The sequence below is a fragment of the Silene latifolia genome, chromosome 4, assembly GCF_048544455.1.
Source record: "Silene latifolia isolate original U9 population chromosome 4, ASM4854445v1, whole genome shotgun sequence".
Classification (NCBI taxonomy): Eukaryota; Viridiplantae; Streptophyta; class Magnoliopsida; order Caryophyllales; family Caryophyllaceae; genus Silene; species Silene latifolia.
The window spans coordinates 85,487,592-85,509,098 of record NC_133529.1 but is presented as its reverse complement, the minus strand read 5'-3'; the positions used below and the strand labels follow the sequence as shown (position 1 = coordinate 85,509,098).

Sequence of the window (21,507 nt, the reverse complement as noted above, 5' to 3'; positions counted from 1 at the left end):
TTGTATTATTATCAGTTGGTCCACGTTTATCAATAACGGTTGGCTTGCTAGATAAGTTTGACGTTATTGTCATACAGATGGCGGTGATCAACTGGTCCCTAAAAGTCACACCTATAGGATACGTTTGAGAGATGTGACGGTATGAAAATACTGTCATGTTGATGCCTAATATGACTAACCAGTTAGTCAGAGTTATTGACTAATATTTAGTCAAACGCGATGTTGAGATATTTTATTTAATACGGATTAAATAATAATGGCTAAGACGAATTAAGCAGTTAATTCATAAAATTGAATATAAACGATTTATATTTAATTAATGTATATTGAATTTATTTAATTATACAATATTGTCTTTGTCGGACATGTATTAATATATCGACTGAGTCATGTTACTAGTTGATACGTTAATAACCGATAACCGATGACGATTTATAATTGAAAACCCGTCATATACATTTTAGCAATTTCGAGTCAAACCACGAGTTAAAATAAGGAGAAAGTGGAAAGCCCACTTCCTCCCTAACCCACGGTTTGGTCGACCGAATGGAACAAAAGGGGAGTTTCTCTCCTTTTGACCTAAGGGAATTCATTTGCACTAAAACTAGGGTTTCGGGGCAATTCTCTCTGAAACCTAGATCTCACATCAGAAAACCTCACATAAACTCTCTCAATATTGCAAGGCAATTAGAGAGTACTTTCTAGCACAAGGGGCATAGTCTCAGACGGTCTTGGGTGCAACGATTAGGAGGAAATCTACTTTGATTTTTGTTCATTACGCCGCATTTCAAAGGACCCGAGGTTGATTCTTATGCTTTATCGTTTTCTATTGTATTTCGTTTATGACCATAAATCGCATGTTAAATTTACGTTATAGTCCTAAATTTAAAGGGTCTTATACGGATATTACCCTACACGAGGAGGCTGCCGTATCCGAGGCGGTGGTGGAGGATGCTTCCGTAGAGGAGGAGAGGCGGCTGATACGGCCGGCTTGTCCTTTTCGTTGTGGCTCATAGACAGGTTGCTGATGAGTGGGGTTCAGTATCGGAGCGGTGCATCGCATCATGGTTTTTGGCCTCCTCATCATCCAAAGTCTGCAAGGCACTGTCTTCTTTTTTGTTGTGGAGCAGGAATGGGGTATTACCATAATGGTAATCACCTCTGCTTCCGTTGTTGCTCCTTTGTTTCTTGTGTTGCTCCCTTTCCTTTCTGTTTAAGAGGATAGAGAGTGCTTAGTTCGGTAGGTGGCGGATAGCCCCCAGTTCGTTGTCTTAGGCCAGTGTCTGTATGATAGACGTTTGTTTTAGGCCAGTGTCAGTATGATAGACGTTTGTTTTAGGCCAGTGTCTGTATGATAGACGTTTGTTTTAGGCCAGTGTTTGTATGATAGACATTTGTTTTAGGCCAGTGTCTGTATGATAGACGGTTGTCGATGTATTTTGCGTAAGGCGGTTTGTATATATGTGTTTTTGGATTGTGGTTTATTTTGTGATTTTTTGCTTTTTTGTGTTGTGTTTCGTAGGAGCGCTGTCGGCTGTTTGATTCTCCTTTTGCTTTGCACCAGTTCTTGCATCGTTAGTGTAGAAAACAAGCAACAGATAGCACATACGCATAAACGCAAACACGTAAAAGCATTTGATTGAAAACACGTAAAGCATTTGATCGAAAATCAAAATTAACCAAGATGACTTGAAGTTAAAATTGAAATTTTGAAATCAATTTTGAAAATTCTGTGACAACTCGTCACGTTCGGAATTCAAAATGAATTGATTTGAAATTTTGAGCAATTAACTCGTGTCGTGAATTAAATTGCATCGAAATTATTGAAATTGACTCGGAAAATTCAAACTCAAACCGTCAGGAAAGAATTTTTAGAAAAGGATTTTTGCGAGTATATTTGATTTTTGATTTTTGAGGTCAAGACTCGAATTTGTGAGTGCTTGAATTTTTGTGGAAAATTGATGTCGTGTTATCAATCTTCGATTTTGATTTTTGAATTGCGAAAAAGCGAAAAATTTTCGGAATTTCGACTGACGTGGAAACGATCCATCGCGGATCGGGGCGACTAGACCTTCCCCCTTAAAAAAAGAGAAAGAAAAATCCGTATGTTTAAAGCTGCGTCATGGAAACCGTGTCGGATTTTGAAAAACGCGAAAACAAGGAAATGTGAGTGTGAGGAAACACAAAATGTCCCGGATTATCCCGAAGAGGCGCGAGCTTCCTGGCGGGAGGTTTGAGGTGTCAGGAGAAAACACATGTTGAAAGAGACAAGTCAACAGCGGGAATCCTGGAGAAGCCTCAAAGAGGCGCGAGCAGCCTGGCGATGGAAGCCAGCTCTCCCCTTTTTCTGAAAAATGCGCTGATCATTTTGTATAAATAGGGACGTTTGCGCTTCATTGTTTCATCATCCGAAACACAAAATCATCTCTACAAAACCTCTTCTTCTTCCACAAAAATATTTCATGGATGCTTTTGAGAACGCCTTGCGACAATGGTGCCGGGATTTGTCGCCTCCCGAAAAGTATCAACTCGCTTGCATGGGAGTTGGTCAATTGTTGGTGCTTCGTCAAGTCAAGGTGCAACCTTCATTTCTTGAAGCATGTTCTCGGTTTTGGGATTCGAAACATCATGTTTTCGTTTTCTCGAAAGGTGAGCTTTGTCCTCTTGCCGAAGAAGTTGGTGCCATTGGTGGGTGGCCGGGTTGTGTTCCGGTGCTTCCTCCGACTCGGTTGTGCTACAAGGAGAAATTCCGTTCCATGTTGGGCTTATCAACAAGCCAAATCAACTTTCTTCTTGCTCCACATGGTGTGGATATGTTAGCTCTTATCAACATCTTTTCAAACCGATTAGATGCTAATGTCTCGGAGGTGTCTAGGAGAAGGGCTCTTGCATTTTGCCTTGTCCATGTGTACCTCTTTGTTGATGTCTTGAAGAAGGAGGGGCCAAGATGCCATGGTAGCATGACCCTTATCCATGTGATTGAGCAAATGGAGCATGGTAGAGATCCATCATGGTTGGTGCTTGGAGAGATTATCCAAGCTTTGGACAAGGAAGGCTCTTGTGGAGAAGCTCCCTCTTTCGGATCCCCGAGGATCCTTCAAGTGTGGCTATTGGAGAGGCTAAGGTATGTAGAGCCTCCAGTTAATCCTTCTTCTTACTCATTACGTCTCCTTACTATGAGGAAGAAGTTGTACCCGGATAGTTTTGCTTCCACCGAGGCCTATTGGGCCGCAAGATTGGCGGAGAAGGGTGGTCCTCATATCCGTTGGGTGGTGCCGTGGTGGCACTTGAGGTCCTTCACGGGGTTGCCCGCTTCGGGTGCTAGTCCTCGTTCTTTGATGGTGGTGGGCTTGAAGGTTGTTTCCTTCATTTATCCCGAAAGGCTCACGAGGCAAATGGGGCGTCAACAAAAGGTGCCCGCTCAAGATACTCTTGTCCAAGAGAATGTTTTCCGGAACTCCGAGCTTGTGGAGTTCTTCAAAAGATGGTGGGCCACTCGGCCGCTTTGGGAGGTACCAAACCCCGTTGCCACGACATGGGTGACTCCCGCTTATGTCAAGTGGTCACGAGCTCCGTCCTTGGAAGAGAGGTCCAAATTTCGTAAGGACGAGGTTGTCGATTTGAAGTACCGGGAGGTTGGCAAGGCCAACCGTGCCTTCTTCGAGGAGTGTGTTGATGGAGCTACTCCCGATGTGATGAGACCACCGAAGAGGAGGAGTTCCGGTCCCAAGAATATGGTGGGCCGTGCATTGGCTTCTCTTGGGTCGAATATGGGGTCTTGTGCTAGACCGGAGGCCGTCGCCGTCTTAGATCCGTTTAGGATCCGTTCCGAGGAAGAAGTCCATGCTAGGCGGGCCAACAAGAAGAGCAAGGGGAAGATGTACCCCAAGGGAAAAGGCAAGGATAGAATGGAAGAGTAAAGACTTCCATTACCCACTTTATTATTATGTTGTATTATTGTTGTGAGTTTTCATTATGTTGTACTAGCTAGTTGTTGTGTGTTTTGTGCTAGTTTTATTATGTGAGGTGTTTTAGTTGACACCTTAGCTTTGACAAGTTGTAGACTCGTCGAGCTTTATTTGTTGTTGAAATTGTAATCCCTCCCATTATTAATTAAATAAGAGAATCGCCCGTGTCGAAAATTGTGGACGCTTGTTTCTTCCATCCGTTTGGTAAAGGCAATTCGATTTGAATCGTCCTAAACATTTGCACTTGGGAAAGTGGTATTTTGTGGAAAGGGAGAAAGGCTTTTTTTTTGTATTTTGGTGGGAAAAGGAATGGTTTTCCCTTTCTCTTTTTTTTGGGATGTTTTTGTATGTGGGTAATGTTTTTGATTGTGGGAATGGTTGTATCCTCCTTGTATAAGGAAGGATTGCCTACGTATTCACCTGAAGAGGTGAAATCAAACCATGATCGTAGTTCGAAATGTTTTGTGAATTTGAATTGGGTTCTGTGGTTGTATCCCTCATGCATAAGAGGGACTGCCTACGTATCCACCTGAAGAGGTGAAATCAAACCATGCTCATAGTTCAGGGGGTTTTTTGTTTTTAGTGGAAATGGACGTTGCCTTTGACGGATCAAAGGACATTTGAAACGGGCAAGGTGCCGCAGCTTAGACTCGATAAACCATGCAATTTCAAATCAGAACACGTTGAGGAACTTGACTTGAAAAGGGTTGAGGTCGTTGCTAGTTGTAAAACTAGGCTAGGTCGTTGGTTGCTATGGTTCAAGGGTAGTATTTCTTGAGTTGGTCTAGGTTGGTCGAGTTGGTAAAATCCTCCCCATCTAGGTCACTCAGTCTCACTGCGCCCCCCAAAAGTATTTTCTTGACCAGGTATGGCCCGGCCAGTTGGGTTTGAATTTTCCCCTCGGATCGACGGGTAATGGTGCTCGAACTGACTTGAGGACCAAGTCGCACTCCTGGATGTTTCTGGGTTTAACCTTCTTGTTGAATGCCCGTTGTATACATCGTTGGTATAGCTGGACGTTGTGTAAGGCGTTGAGTCGCCGTTCGTTTAGAAGAGTGAGTTGTTCGTACCTTCGACGGGTCCATTCCGCCTCAGGGACTTGACTCTCAAGTAGGATGCGTAGAGATGGGACCTCTAATTCTATTGGTTGAACTGCCTCCATACCGTATGCTAGGTAGAAGGGTGTGGCGCCTGTCGGCGTTCGAATGGAGGTTCGGTATCCCAGAGTGCGAATGGGAGTTTGCTCGGCCAATCGCGGTAGTTGTCTTGCATTTTCTTGATAATGGTGACAAGAGTTTTGTTCGCTGCCTCCATCGCTCCGTTAGTTTGGGGACGGTAGGGGGATGACCGATGTCGTTTGATCTTGTATTTGTCCAGTAAAGCTTGAGTTTCCGCCCGGAAGTGAGAGCCTTGATCGCTAATGACTTCATGGGGTACCCCATATCGGCAGATGATGTTGTTTTGAATGAACTTGGCCACTTGTTTGGCGGTCAAGACTGCATATTTTCAACCCAGCGGAGTCGCAAAACTGTGGACATGGGCCATGTCTCGGTCTGCAGATTTAGGCCGCCTACCGGTCCGTAGTCACGGGCCACCTGCACGCCCGACCAATCTGTGGACATGCAGCGGTCTTTTGAAAGCCACGCTCGGCGGCGTAAAAATGCTTTCGACCGGATCGCTTTAGATCGGTCGGTTTCGTCTCGGCAAGGGCCGCGAAACGATGTAGAGATGTTCGGAGTCGCCACCAAGCATTTTTGGGATGTCTGGAACCCGTTCAAAATCCACTTTATACCTAGGTCAAATCCAGGCAAAAAGCGGTATTTGACATAGGTACTAAAGATGAGGAATCGTCCCCCTTTTAGCATTCTATGCCTAAAATGACTCTTGTACGCCCTGGATAAGGCCATCCACTATCCAAAGGTTCTGAGTAAGGGGTGAGGGTACGTATTGGGAAGCCCTTTAATCGGACACCCAATCCCGCCCGCGTTAGCGGCCTCTACTGATCGATCGTGGTTGTTTAAGTGCAAAAGTTGATAAAACGGTGTAAAATGCATGAATGCGCATCCAAAAGTTTAACCTAACATGTGGGCTTTCTAAGTTGGTTTTTTTATCCAAATATCAAGTAATTGATGTCAAAGTTGGATTTAGATTGATTTGCATGTGAGAACGGAAATTAAACATCCATTTACCAAATTCGGATTATGATGCTTAACACGATCCATTTATTGAAAAAGGGTGTCAAATGACAAAGTGTAAAAACGTGAGCTTGTCAATCTGATCCGTCATGTATTCGGATTAACCGTAATGGGGATCGTCCTAGACAAGTGCCAAAATAAGACAGAACTGTGCCAGGCAGCCCCATTGGGGCGCGAGCCACACGGCGAGTCAATAAGGCCTGTCCTGGTTTATAAAAGATGAAAACAGGAGCTGCCTTGAGGCGCGAGCCTTGAGCCGACTCAAGGAGCGTTTCTTGGTTGTTTAAAAGGTTGTTTAAAACCGGTTTTTGTGATTAATGATTGCAAATATTATTTGCACGACTCGGAATAATTACTATTATGTTAGTAACATTCTTTGTCGGATTTGCAAGTTTGAAAAGCATAATAAAATGGTAAAGGAAAATGTTTGATTTGAACTAATTATGTTAAGGTCAATTATTTGTAATTGGTCAAGTGTGTCATCGTACTCGGATTAAACCGACATGGTATAAAGAACCAAGGATGATTATGAATTATGACTAATATGTTTGCAAATGTAAATAAATGAGAAAAATGGTAATAAAAGAAAAGGGTGTTAAAATACCCATTAAAATGTAATTAACCAATAATATTATCGAGTCACGGAATAAACCGTCATGGTATAAAGAACCAAGGATGACTTTTATAATGGTCAAAATAGGTTTATCATAAAAATGAATTAAAATGGTAAATAAAAGAAAAGGATTTCTTTTAAAATGTAATTAACCAATTAATATCACCGAGTCACGGATTAAACCGTCATGGTATAAAGAACCAAGGGTGATTATGATTTATGGTTAAAAAGTTTGTCATAGAAGTGATTTGAAACATTTGAAACGGTAAAAACCGATTACAAATAAGAAACGAAATAAAAAGGAAAGACGAGAACAAACACGTTTGAGTCTGACCTGGGCACCCCATTGAGGCGCGAGCCACTTCGCACCATAAGGGGCTTCTGCCTCAGGCCAAAACTCAGTTTTGGCTCCTCTAACCTAAATTTGAATCGTGTTATGCATTGTTCATGCTTATAGACTCATAAAAATAGTAAATACATGAAATAAAGTGAGTTGTTTACACCCTCAAACTTACGTGTATTGATATTTTGCGACGTAGACGACTTTAGAGTCAAGTTTTCTCGTAGCGACTACTCACGATCAAGAAGTTTAAAAAGAGTGCCTTAGAAAAGGATTTTGTTTTAAAAATGAGTTGAAAATATGTTAATTAAAACATGTTGATTGATTAGTTGAGTTGGTCGAATGGGTCGGTCGAATGCACGGCGACGGTACCAAACAATATGTGTAAGGCTTGTGTTTACGATCGGTAGGTCGTAAACACCTGTCGATTTTATGACTTAGGAAGTCGGGTCTAGAAATTTAAGAGAGAGGTGAGGGGGCGGACACTCGCGTGAGGATTATAGTGTGTGATGGTGGGTATTTATAGAGAAATGTGGGATGGTAGGTCGGTCGATTTTGCTTGGAGACTAAGGAGACACCCCATTGAGGCGTGAGCCACCCCGTGACTCAATGGGGTGTACTGTCCCTTTCGCAAATTTGGATTTTGCATTTGTTCTAACCAATGTTTTGTTGGTTGTGATTTGTGGTCTTTGATGGTTGCTTAGCCGTGTAAGCTTCATCTTAGGTGATATTTGGGGTAGGTATTTTGTGTCTTTGACTCGGGTTTGACCCGTGTGAGTCGGGATTTGAATTTCGAGTCGGTTTTTGGCTCGGTGTCGGTTTAGACTCTAAATAGGGTCATTTTAATAGAAATGACATGATAAAGACATTCATGGCATTATTTTTGACATTCGAGATTTGGGTTGACTTAGGTTGACTCGAGTTGCGGGTTTCTGAGTCGGTTTTTAGTCCGAGGACGGTTTTGACTCTAATTAGGGTCATTTTAATGTAAATGACATGATAAAGACATTCATGGCATTATTTTTGACATCCGAGATTTGGGTTAACTCGGGTTGACTCAGGTTGACTCGAGTTGCGGGTTTCTGAGTCGGTTTTGGGTCCGAAGACAGTTTTAACTCTAAATAGGGTTATTTTAATGCAAATGAAGTTAGAAAACTTTTGAAATCATTTTTCATATTCGAGTAGTGCATTAAACCGTCATATGTATAGCCAATCCACGTACGCATATCAAAAACACGTTATAGTCTGATCATCATCGGGTGGTTTTTGGAAGGTGCAGATACTGGGTATCTAAAGAGCCCCCACTTTGACTGAGGCTTGGACAGGGCGAAAATCAAAGTATGATCTCCAGGTCAATCGAAGATTACAACCTGAAGACCATTGCGACGTCAAGGCGACTCAAAAGGGTTTGAGCCAAGGACCTGCCGTCGGGAAGGGCGACGTCGAGGCGACTCGGGTTTGCGAGTCAAGGACCTGCCGTCGGGAACAGTTTAGAGTCTGTCGACTTCCGATTTGGGTCATTTACAGTCTGTCGACTTCCGATTTGGGTCATTTAAAGTCCATTAGACTACGTATAAAGGATCGCCAGCCATAAGAAGGAGTCATACCTGAGGCATCTTCGGGATATGTCCTTGAATTGTTTCTTATGTGCGTGCAAAGGCTCGCCAGCTGTGATAAGGAGTCGTATCCGAGGCATCTTCGGGATACGTCCTTGAGTTGTACCTTGTGCTTATTGCGGTTTGGTTATTTTACTCTTTATTGAGATGTTGGTGAAATGGTGAAAGGGAAGGAAAGAAAAAGGTTTGAAAAGAAAGAAAAAAGAAAAAAAAAAACAGAATACGAAAGAAAAAAAAAGGAGAGATTCAAAAAAAAAAAAAGATTGGTCTATCGACCGGCTACATTGGTCGATCGACTGAGTACTGCAAAGAAAAAGAAAATTCGAAAAAATCACATGTTGCAATTGTTATGAGTTGGTGATTTTGTACTCCCATGTATTATTTCTAATTGTTGGGGAGTTGACTTGTTGTTGGGTTCTGAGTTTAGTGCTAGTCATTAGCACCATTTCATCGATTTAATTTTGAGTAAGAAAGTGGATGTTGTTATAATTTGGTTTAGTAGTTACTAGCTTGGCTTTAACTCCTCTATCCAAATTTATCTTAGCCCTTTTTTACACATACCTCACATATCCAAATTTTGCCTCGGCATGTGTCAATGGTCTTTGATGGTTGGAATGCATATGTACGGTTGTAGAGATTACTTTCATATTAAACTGCAGGCATGTTCTTATAGGTCATAGTTAGGTGAGAGTCATTACAATATTACTTCTTTCTATCTTTACATATATTCACCTTGTGCTTATTTGAGTGATTTGAGCGACCCGTGAGAGTCCAATTTGATAAGTCTCTATAGTTGACGGTTCAGCAGTTTTTAACGACTCCATAACTCGTTTGCATGATTCACAATGCTAATTGATTGTTAGTTGTGCATTAAATTGGTTTAGGCTTTATGGTTGCATTTCGCTCTGAGATTGAACTCGTTCCAGTAGGTTTTAGGATCGAGTCTAGTTCTTGCTTGGGGACAAGCAAGGGTTTGGTTTGGGGAAGTTTGATGCGTGTCATTTATATGATGTTTTACACCCTATTTTACACGCATTTCAGAGCTCAATTATGTAGTTTATGCTACTATTTTCCCTATTTCCGTCTACTTTCGTGTTTTTGTATAATATTGCAGAAATGTGAAGAATCCAGCGGAAAATGAGCCGAATCCGTTCCCGAGTGTTTAGCATAGGATTTGACATGAGGTATTGACTCGAGGAATGAGCTTGGTGCGCGTTTCAAGGCCTAAAGATAGCAAAAGCATGGTTGCGTACGAGTTTAACAAGCAAAGAAGCACTTCACGATATTGCAGCCTGCTTCAGATGTCAATATCTCGAGTTCTAGAGCTGATAATCGAGTGATTCCAATTGGAGGTGAACGCTTATCCTCTTAGCTTTCCAACGCCGCATAGAATGCCTGATTTGACCAAGTAACGAAGAAATGGCAGCTGTTTTAAGATCGGAATGCGCTGCAGAATTCGTCAGAATGCATTGCTGTACAGCACGTTTGGTCGATCGACTGGATACATTGGTCGACCGACCAAGTATACTGAAGCACGAGATTTATTTTTAGTCAGAAGCTACGGTTACCCCGACATTTGGTCGGTAGACTGATACATGTGGTCGATAGACCACTCCATAATCTGACGAGAAACTAAAAGACGTTATTTAAGCCCATTGTAATTAGGTTTAGTGAGGAGGTGTTACGTGAAACTCTATATAACGTAACTCAATGCTTTGTAAACGGTATCAAGTTATTTCATCATCCTTAGTTTAGACCTAGAAAACAATAATCTAGCTTACGTTTCATTCACAATAAAGGTTTACAGCTTTCGGATCTATTCTTCACTTGTTCCAATTTCGGTAATCCTTGTTCTTATTCTACAGTTTATTTACTTTGTTTATAGCTTAGAAATTGCTAGCTTAGTGATGTGGACGATGTCGTCACTCATCCAATCAAACACATTTATAATACTCAACATACAACTAGTTAGTGGTAAGTCGAGGTCGATCCATGGGACGGTGGTTACTCAAATTATTCAATCTAATTATGGTTGTGCTTGGGGTTGTCACAATTATAATGGGATGATGATTCTAATCTAATAGATGCAATAAACAAGCAACAAAAGGAAAGATGTAAACAATGGATTAAAAATGCTAGGATATCATGGGGTCATAGGGGATTCATGGGAATTGATCATACAAACATGTTCTCAAATTATAAGCAAGCAATTATTGTTGTGATGGATTGAGTTGGGTTATATCTTACAATCCTAGGAAAGTTTGGGTCCCGGAGCCGAATCGATTAGATTGTACAACACCTACAAGTCGACTTAATCTTCCCTACTCAACAACATGCATGGTCTAATGAGACTCGAGTTGGTTTATGTCTTACGAGTCTCATTGAAAAGATAAGAGATGGTAGTAAATGCAAGGATTCATAGGCTTAGCATTTCATCAAACATAACATGTGCATGAGTTGAGATCAAAACAAGCAAGCAAATAGATCATGGAAGCATATTAATTTAAGCATGAATCATTCCCCATGTTGGTTTCCCCTAATTACCCACTAATCCTAGCTAAGTAACTACTCACTCATGGTCAAGTTTAACATGTTAATAAGGTTGTCAATCATACTAACAAAGCCAAACATGATGAACAAGTAAGAAAGATTAACAATAATTAAAACAAGGATTAAGAGAATTATACCTATGGAGATTCCAAAATAATAATGCAAAGAATAATAGAAGAACTTGATGATTGATGGAAGGTTGTCAATCTCCCAATAAACCCAAATGATCTTCTAATTACCCAATAATAAACTTGAATTCCTCAATAATAAACTTGAACAATGATTAAAGGAAAGATTAATGTGTAATTTGTGGAAAGATTAAATGATAATCTATTCTAATCTACTCCTAATCTAATCTAAGAGGAATTTCTAATCTAATAAAACTTCATGATTTGATTATTACAAATGGGGTATTTATAGTGGAAATTAGGTGGATGCATTAGGGTTAACTAAGGGCTAAACTAGTAATTACACTTTTTAGATTTGAGCAAGGAGACTCCGGGATTCTCCGAGAGAAGGGCGTCTTTCTCGGAGCTTGAAGAACGAAACCATGCTGTACTGTGATCCGAGCGGATGGAGGTCGAGACGGACGGATGGGGCATGGACGATCCGAGCGGATCAAGGCAGAAGACGCTCGGATTGGGCCTGGGGGATCCGAGCGGATCCTGGGTAAGGACGCTCGGATTGAGCTGGGCGGACGGACGGATCATGGATGATCCGTTCGGATTCTTCTACAGCGTCATTCCTTCTTCTTTTCTTTCCTTTTCTTCATAGAATCCTTGGGGATTTCCTTGGGGACTCAAGGATCCTTTCTCAACATTGATCTTCTACTTAGCTATGTACAAAGGCCTTCTAGTCTTGTCTCTCCTTGATGCTTGGTCATTGAATACGATCCATTTAGCCTCGTTTTGCCATGAAAATGCAAGATTCTTACTCCTTTCCTACCAAGGGATCAAAATCTCAAAGAATATGCAAAACAAAGATCTAAAGATAAGAAATGACCCAAATAGGCACTAAAAAGCATAGAAACAATGGTAATTCGGGGGCTAAATATGCGCCAATTATGGTCGCATCAAATATCCCCAAACCGAACCTTTGCTCGTCCCGAGTAAAGAGGTGACAAAGACTAGGACCAATACTAACCTAACCTAATAATAATAGCCGATATGAGACAATTAGCGGGTCTCACTCCGCCCCTTCAACTTACAACAAGACAACCATGAGGTAGGATGCCTTCTTGCAAGGCAAGGTGGGTCTTGCCAAAATGGCGACACATCCAAACATTAAGCACACAAAATCAAGTAATGGATGCATCTACAAAAGAATAGCCACTTTCCTCATCTAAGTGGCGGAAATTATCTACAAGGGAAGCAATTCAAGGGTACACAATCCTTCATAGATGCAATTTGTTCAAACTACTAAGCCTAGAAGGATACCAATAAATCACCTCCAAAAGGTGTCAAGCTAGGGTACCTTTGTCCTCAATCGTTAAATGCTTTTGTCAAGAGTAGACTCCCTATGGTGTTAGAAACACTGGAGGATCGCGGAATTCCCCCTCTTGCCTAGACAAGAAGAAGGGTCGTCCCCTCTCTACCATGCACAAAAATGGATATGATGGATAAAGGGATCGATAGATATTTGAGTTTCACTTTGAGAGTTTGCTTTCATTTTTGTTTTCCCCCCCAATTTCATGTGGCAAATAACATTTGAGAACACTTTCTTGCCATTTCTTTTTTGATTTTTGGCTTTTCAACACTTGACAACTTTCAACTTTTTGCATTTTCTTTTTGAACATTTTCAAAGTCACCCCATATGTAGTGAGGGTGCCTCATATTTGAAGCTTTTAGGAGTCTATTTTTGCTCCTCTTTTCATTTGATGCATTTTTGCAAACTTTCTTTCACTTTTCATTTCATTGAACTCAAATTGATTTCTTTTTGTGCCCATTCCCTTTTTGTGACAAAAATGTGGTAGAACATGGATGACGGATGTATGCATGGTTTCAAGGGTCACCTTGGAATAAACGGTAGCCAAGGAGTTATCACACCACAAGGTACTCTTGACTAGGCCTTAATCCATGGGTCAAAGGATACTAGCATGACACATCCTAGGGTGTTTTATAAGCATTCTAACAAGCAAAGTCTTAAGAAGAAAAAGCATCTTCTAGGGCCTATATACACTTGTCAAGTTTCCCAAGTAGACGGTTTCGCAAAATTTTTCTAACATGCAAACTACATGCCATGATGCAACTATCATATAAACATCCTAATGCATATGATTCTACCAACTAATATGACATATAAACTAAATGCAAGTCCTAAGTTCACATTGTTATACCGCATCAATCAAAATAAAGCCACATAGTCATTAACATAAAGAGGAAAAAGGAGATTGGAAAGATCATACCATGCGGTCTTCAATATCCTCATGTCTCGGATGTGGCGTAGTCAATCAATGTGAAAAAGGATGAACAAACACAATATATACAAAACAATATATACAAGTCTACACTACAAAGGAAATGAACTTGTTTTTGGATTTTTCAATTTTTCAAATTTTTATGGTTTTTGTTTTTATGAAATTAAAAGACATATTTTTGGGATTTTTCAAAAATTTTCAATTTTTATCATTTTTTTGGAATATAAATTCCCATCCCCCACTTTATTTTGGACATTGTCCTCAATGTACATGTAGGAGTAGGAATAAAAAAAGAAATACATGTTTTTGGATTTTTGATTTTTGAAATAAAGTACAAATGCAATGATATGGTATGAATGAATGCATGCTCTAACTAAATGCAATTCTATATGACATATATAACAAATGAATGCAATATAAACTATACTATGTGATGCATGATTAGGTCACCTATGATCAAACCTCCCCAAACCGATTTAAACAATATTTCTAGTGTAGAAATGAATAGGTTTGGCCATTAGTGACTATGCATGAATTCTAATCTATATGCAACTAACTACATGAATCATGAGAGATATAGTACAATGCAAACTACACTAAATGCATAAATACAAATTAATGGTTTATTGAGGAACTCCTTTAAACCAAAGATTATTAATAAACAATTTCATGGAAAATCATCACTAGCACTCAAAGCACGTAGAAGTCGGTCAAATTCTTGGGAGTGGGACATGAATAGGCATGCATAGCAACACAAGATTATGCAATGAAATAATGCCCAAGTAAAAGACCGGACAAGCATATCAAGAGCATTATAACAAAAATCATAAGAGAAATGATGGATGGTAGGAACATGAAATGGGTAGTTGGTTGGCAATTCACTCAACTCATCCTCCAAATAGTCAAAATCACCACATTCAATGCAAGTACTCTCATTATCATCCAAGGTGATTTTAAGGGTGTCTATTTGGGGTTCCCAAATGTCCTCATCAAATTCCTCATCCCAACAAGGTCCATTACCAAAGGGGTTGTCATAGCAAGGCTCACCAAGCTCAACACAATTGTCTCCCTCAAATATGTCATCCTCAAAGGGTGAGTTTTCTCTCAAGCTCTCATCCATATCATTCTCACTTTGCCCATTAACATCAAATTCCATGGAGGTTGATTTCATTGAAACACAAGAAGAGTAGGATGACGGCATCCAAGCATTAGTTTCACAATCAAGAATGTACTCCTCCTCATCATCACTCTCCTCATCTAGCACTCCATCTTCCCAAGGTGGGGTAATTTTGTGGACAAAGTGGGTTGACTCAAGGTTATAGGAAGGTTTCTCATCCTCACAAATCTCATTTTCATCATAGTTTTCCTCAATGAATTTTTGAAATGTGGTTTTTATCACTTCCATACCTTCCTTGGCATTCTCAAAGATGTCATGTATAGTTTGCTTAAGACAATGGGTGGTCATGAACTCAACAAATTCCCAAAATTCCTCACAACTCATCTCACATATCCTACCACCACTCAAGTGAAATGCCAAGTTGCGGGTTTCAAGGTTCATGCCATTATAAACAACACAACATGCTTCATAATTTGAAATAGTAAAACCATGATGCCAAGCATGAGTCATATAATCTTCAAATCTTGCAACATATTTATCAAATGATTCATTTTCATATTGCCAAAAAGTGAATGTAGACATGTTGGGCATGTGAAAAAGAACAAGTACAAGAAATAAATTCCCAAGGAACCAAAATTCCTCAAGAAGAAGCACAACTAAAACTAGACAAAAGAACAATTCAAATAAACAACACCGTCCCCGGCAACGGCGCCATTTTGATGTGGACGATGTCGTCACTCATCCAATCAAACACATTTATAATACTCAACATACAACTAGTTAGTGGTAAGTCGAGGTCGATCCATGGGACGGTGGTTACTCAAATTATTCAATCTAATTATGGTTGTGCTTGGGGTTGTCACAATTATAATGGGATGATGATTCTAATCTAATAGATGCAATAAACAAGCAACAAAAGGAAAGATGTAAACAATGGATTAAAAATGCTAGGATATCATGGGGTCATAGGGGATTCATGGGAATTGATCATACAAACATGTTCTCAAATTATAAGCAAGCAATTATTGTTGTGATGGATTGAGTTGGGTTATATCTTACAATCCTAGGAAAGTTTGGGTCCCGGAGCCGAATCGATTAGATTGTACAACACCTACAAGTCGACTTAATCTTCCCTACTCAACAACATGCATGGTCTAATGAGACTCGAGTTGGTTTATGTCTTACGAGTCTCATTGAAAAGATAAGAGATGGTAGTAAATGCAAGGATTCATAGGCTTAGCATTTCATCAAACATAACATGTGCATGAGTTGAGATCAAAACAAGCAAGCAAATAGATCATGGAAGCATATTAATTTAAGCATGAATCATTCCCATGTTGGTTTCCCCTAATTACCCACTAATCCTAGCTAAGTAACTACTCACTCATGGTCAAGTTTAACATGTTAATAAGGTTGTCAATCATACTAACAAAGCCAAACATGATGAACAAGTAAGAAAGATTAACAATAATTAAAACAAGGATTAAGAGAATTATACCTATGGAGATTCCAAAATAATAATGCAAAGAATAATAGAAGAACTTGATGATTGATGGAAGGTTGTCAATCTCCCAATAAACCCAAATGATCTTCTAATTACCCAATAATAAACTTGAATTCCTCAATAATAAACTTGAACAATGATTAAAGGAAAGATTAATGTGTAATTTGTGGAAAGATTAAATGATAATCTATTCTAATCTACTCCTAATCTAATCTAAGAGGAATTTCTAATCTAATAAAACTTCATGATTTGATTATTACAAATGGGGTATTTATAGTGGAAATTAGGTGGATGCATTAGGGTTAACTAAGGGCTAAACTAGTAATTACACTTTTTAGATTTGAGCAAGGAGACTCCGGGATTCTCCGAGAGAAGGGCGTCTTTCTCGGAGCTTGAAGAACGAAACCATGCTTTGTCTTGTGATCCGGCGGATGGAGGTCGAGACGGACGGATGGGGCATGGACGATCCGGCGGATCAAGGCGAAGACGCTCGGATTGGGCCTGGGGATCCGAGCGGATCTGGTAAGGACGCTCGGATTGAGTCTGGCGGACGGACGGACGGATCATGGATGATCCGTTCGGATTCTTCTACAGCGTCATTCCTTCTTCTTTTCTTTCCTTTTCTTCATAGAATCCTTGGGGATTTCCTTGGGGACTCAAGGATCCTTTCTCAACATTGATCTTCTACTTAGCTATGTACAAAGGCCTTCTAGTCTTGTCTCTCCTTGATGCTTGGTCATTGAATACGATCCATTTAGCCTCGTTTTGCCATGAAAATGCAAGATTCTTACTCCTTTCCTACCAAGGGATCAAAATCTCAAAGAATATGCAAAACAAAGATCTAAAGATAAGAAATGACCCAAATAGGCACTAAAAAGCATAGAAACAATGGTAATTCGGGGGCTAAATATGCGCCAATTATGGTCGCATCACTTAGAATCCCGTAACCCTAGATTTAGTTTATGCACTTTAATTATTCTAGTATTTCAATTATGAATTCTTATGCTTTAATTACCAATTTTATAGTTGTTATTATCATTAATATGTCTAGCTAAAACACCCTTGCTAGGATGTAGGCGAACTTAGCGTAGATGGAACTAGAATAGGTGACCCCCGGATTAGAGCTTGGTCGACCGACTGGCTTACCTGGTCGGTCGGGTGGTCGGTCGACTGGGGTAGCTGGTCGGTCGACCACCTTCGTGTCTGATTTGATTCGTTTGATTCGTTAAGTGCAATATCTATCAATGAGACCTAGCGAAGACTTGTTAGATGCTTAGTTTTGACCAACCCGTAGATCGAAAGATAGGGAAGGGCTTAGATTAATGAATTAAGACGGCTAAATTGCTAGACTGAAAGGTAAGCGATTTAGGCATTAGGATTACTAATCAAGAACGAAAGTTAGTATTAGTGACACCTAGGGACTAATAGCATAGACCGAGAGGGGCTATTAGTTGACTTGGACCGAGAGGACTTGTCATACCCATCACCCACGACTGTATTTCGAGACCTACCTAGACTTATGTGCCATCGAAGCTGTAGTGACCCAATCATTCTAGCTCCTTTTTATTATTGGTTTACATCATTTTCTTTACCGCTTTTTGTCTTTTATTTGCATTTAGTTTTTAATCTATTTGCCTTAGAATTAGTTCCAAATCAAAATCCCCCTCATTGTTACCCTAAGACTAGAATATTAAACAATAGAAACTCCCCCGCCTCTCTGTGGTTCGACCCTGTTACCACTAACTTCTGTTAGTTTTAATAGGTATTATAAATATTATTTTTGGTGCACACAACGACAGGCATCAAATTTTGGCGCCGTTGCCGGGGAGGCGGCGCTAGTTCTAGTTGTTTTTTATTTTAGTCTGTGCTTCGCCTCAAGGGAAGACTGAGTACCTTGAGGCAGTTCTTACCATCTCCTCTAGTGTTGTTTGTTAGGTCCTACAGGTCCTATCTACAGTACTTCAGAAGGGTCCACCCATGTTCCATTCTCAGGGGCAGCAGGTGGAGTTTTGTGGGAGATGCGGCGGAATGGGACACATAGTTGATGCATGCAGGAGCCCTAATGAGAAGATATTTGCTTTTCATCAATTCAAGCTCGACAATGCGTATAATTACGCTCCTACTTCACCGCATCAACCATATGTGCCTCCTTATGTAGCCCCACCACCATCCACTCAACCAAGAAGAGTCGAATAATGAAGTTGCGAGTTGACGAGTCTAGTGCATTTGCTTATGGTGGAGGTACGAGAAAAGTAATGCGGCGAATGAGGTCTGAATCACGGAGTGAAATCTCAATTTGCTATATTAGATAAGAATGCAAATTTGAGATCTTGAGTCAATTTCACTCTAAATCGGCGTATTGAGACCGTACATGCAATGACGCCGAGGAGCGGGTCTACTCTTGATGGACACGAGAAAGTCTGAAAAAAAGGGAAGAAGAAAAAGGGCGAGAAAAAGACGATCAGCAAGAATCACGGTCGATCGACCGCATCACCCAGTCGATCGACCAGTCCGCGCAACAGTGCATCTTCTGGTCCTGAAGAAGCCAGTCGATCAACCAACCTCACTGGTCGATCGACTGAAAACGCTGCTGATGTTGAACCTTTTCGTCCTCCAATGTCAGACAACTTGAGGGACTTCTTGTTTCGGGGTACGACGGCTTCGAAATTATCGAGGCAAGATCCAGATGTTGATGGGTCCGTTCCGATTCCAAAGTATGACCCTACGGCGGTCAACGGTTCATACCTGAGATGGACTGAAGAAGGTTCGAGCTATAACAAGGATAAAGTAGTGGATTTTCAGCCTAAGTCCACTGATGCCGGTATGAGAGACCAAGAGGAGAGGGCTAAGTTACTTTTACAAGCCCCATATCCAGAGAGGCTAGTACCAACGAAGGATGAGGTATATTTTGAAAAATTTAAAAATCTCATTCATAGTCTTAATGTGCAAGTACCTTTTCTTGAGTTGGTAAATCAAGTTCCCGCTTATATGAAATTCATGAAACAGCTTTTAAATAAGAAGCGGAAACTTGATAGGGTCGAGTTTGTTAATTTAACTGAAGAATCTAGCTCTTATTTGACTCACACTGCTCTCCACACAGTTAGGCGACCGGGTAGCTTTTCAGTCCCTTGTAATATTGGTACCTTCTCAATTGAGAAGGCATTATGTGATTTAGGGCTAGTATTAGTGTCATGCCTTTGAGTCTTGCTAGGAGATTAGGATTGACTAGATTTACGGTCACTAATATGACAAAGGTGCAAATGGTGATCGTTACGCGGTCCGGCCGTAGGAGTCCTAGAGGATATTCCTGTGCAAATAGGAAAATTCTTCTTCCCAGTTGACTTTATTGTGTTAGATATACCCGAGGATGCCCATATCCCTATCATTTTGGGTAGACCCTTTCTGCACACTGCTGGTGCAGTTATTGATGTTGGCTCAGGGACACTGACCTTTAAGGTGGGGAAGCAGTCCATTAGTTTTGCCCAGACTTTTAGGAAGAAAGATGTTATGTGTCATGTGACTTGTAATGCGATTTCTACTCGTAAGTCTTATGTTGTAATTACTGACACTCCTCCTTCATTACCTGTGCCTATTCCTGTTATGACACCTCCGCCCCGGATTGGGAGCAAATTGGAGGACGATTTGTCTGTTTCATCTATTGCAGGAGCTGGTTTGGGGAAGGATGAGCTGCCCGTAACTCTAGTTGAGCCTATTGTTCAGAGAGGTGGCCTAGGATGCTTGAGCTATGGCACTGACGAGGAGCCTGAAGAGGATGAGCCAGCCAAAGTTACAGTTTCTGATTTGGAGCTTGAGGAGTCATATGACAAGTGGGAGGATGCGTCAGATGTAGATCCGCCAGACGATGTTGTGGATTGGAGTGCTGAGAAGATAACCACCGTGGAGGGTACTTCGTGTAGCCAGAAGCCATGATCGGAGATTTTCCGCATTTTTCGCGGATAAACATTTTATTGCTTGAGTTTTTAAGACAATTTATCGCATTTAAGACTTTTTACTGTTTTTGGTTTGCGCGAGACTTCGCTTTGTTTGGTTTGCTTTAGAATTTTTAAGACTATAGACTGTTTTTATTGGGTTTGCGCGAATTTTGGGCCCGTATATATTGTGCATTTGCAGGTTTGTAGACCATGATAACTCAATTTATTGAGTTAAAATCGAAGAAAACGAGTTCTGCTTCAGGTGCAGTGGTCGGTCGACCACAACCTGCGGTCGGTCGACCCTTCTTGCTGCTGTTACCTATTTTGGCGATCATGCTTGGTCGTCTCGTGAAGCGTGAATGGGCATTCTAGGGAGTTTTTCTCTCTATTCTTTCCCTTTCACTTTTATTTTCGTTTTCTTCTACTTTAAATTCCATGCACATTTTTCCCGCCCAAATTCGTTTATTTCCGAACCATGTTTGCTTTTCTGTCTTTCAGGTATCTTATGGTAGCATCGCTACAAAACCTCCTATCTTGCTTATTGGTTTGGGAGGTTTCCGTTCGCGCATGAAGTCTTGTGAGTTCCCGACATCTTTTTCTCTCATGTTTTATTTAGTTGTAGTTCTTTAATTGCAAACTCCCATTTCCTTTTTTCGTTTCTTATACATGATTTTGCACAATGGGGACATTGTGTGATTTGGTTTAGGGAAGGGTTTTGCATTGCATTCACATGTCTTATTACATTTGTGTTTCACGTTTATTACACTTCAGTTTACATTTGTTTTTTTCATTTCTCATATATACAGAAAATTGAAAAAAATTGAAATAATTGAAAAAATTCAAACAAATATCACGTTTATTTTAGCATGTAGGTCGAGTCGGAACGGTAGTATTTTAATGATGACATTGCATTTTCAGCTGTTTATGCCTAAGCCTTGCTTTATTGACATGTTATTAGTAGAATCATATATGCATAATCTACGAGTTTTCGTTAATTCATTCGCTGAATCTTGAGACTTGACTTAAATTTTGGCAAACTACATCATTTTCTGAGTTATTAAAGCTTATAACTGGTGTCATTCATGACCAGTTTATCTAGGATGTGAGTAGTCACTCCTTATGAGACATGTTACATAAATTTGCATAAATATGAACTTAATCTGCTTAATACATGTATGCATTCGGTTTGTGGTTTGTTGACACATGTGGTAGAGGTCCCCTTTATTCCATTCTTACCCATAAACCCCTCATAGCCA

At 40.4% G+C, this 21,507-nt stretch overlaps 1 protein-coding gene across 1 annotated transcript in view; it reads left to right on the top strand.

Moving 5' to 3' along the window:
- Positions 1-20,249, top strand: part of LOC141651715 (uncharacterized) — a 66,124-nt gene extending 45,875 nt beyond the window's left edge. Inside the window, exons 4-5 of the mRNA XM_074459416.1 lie at positions 19,759-19,860; positions 19,984-20,249. Of these exons, the coding sequence (XP_074315517.1) occupies positions 19,759-19,860; positions 19,984-20,249 (368 nt within the window). The remainder of the gene's footprint in view (positions 1-19,758; positions 19,861-19,983) is intronic.
- The last annotated feature ends 1,258 nt before the right edge of the window (positions 20,250-21,507 follow it).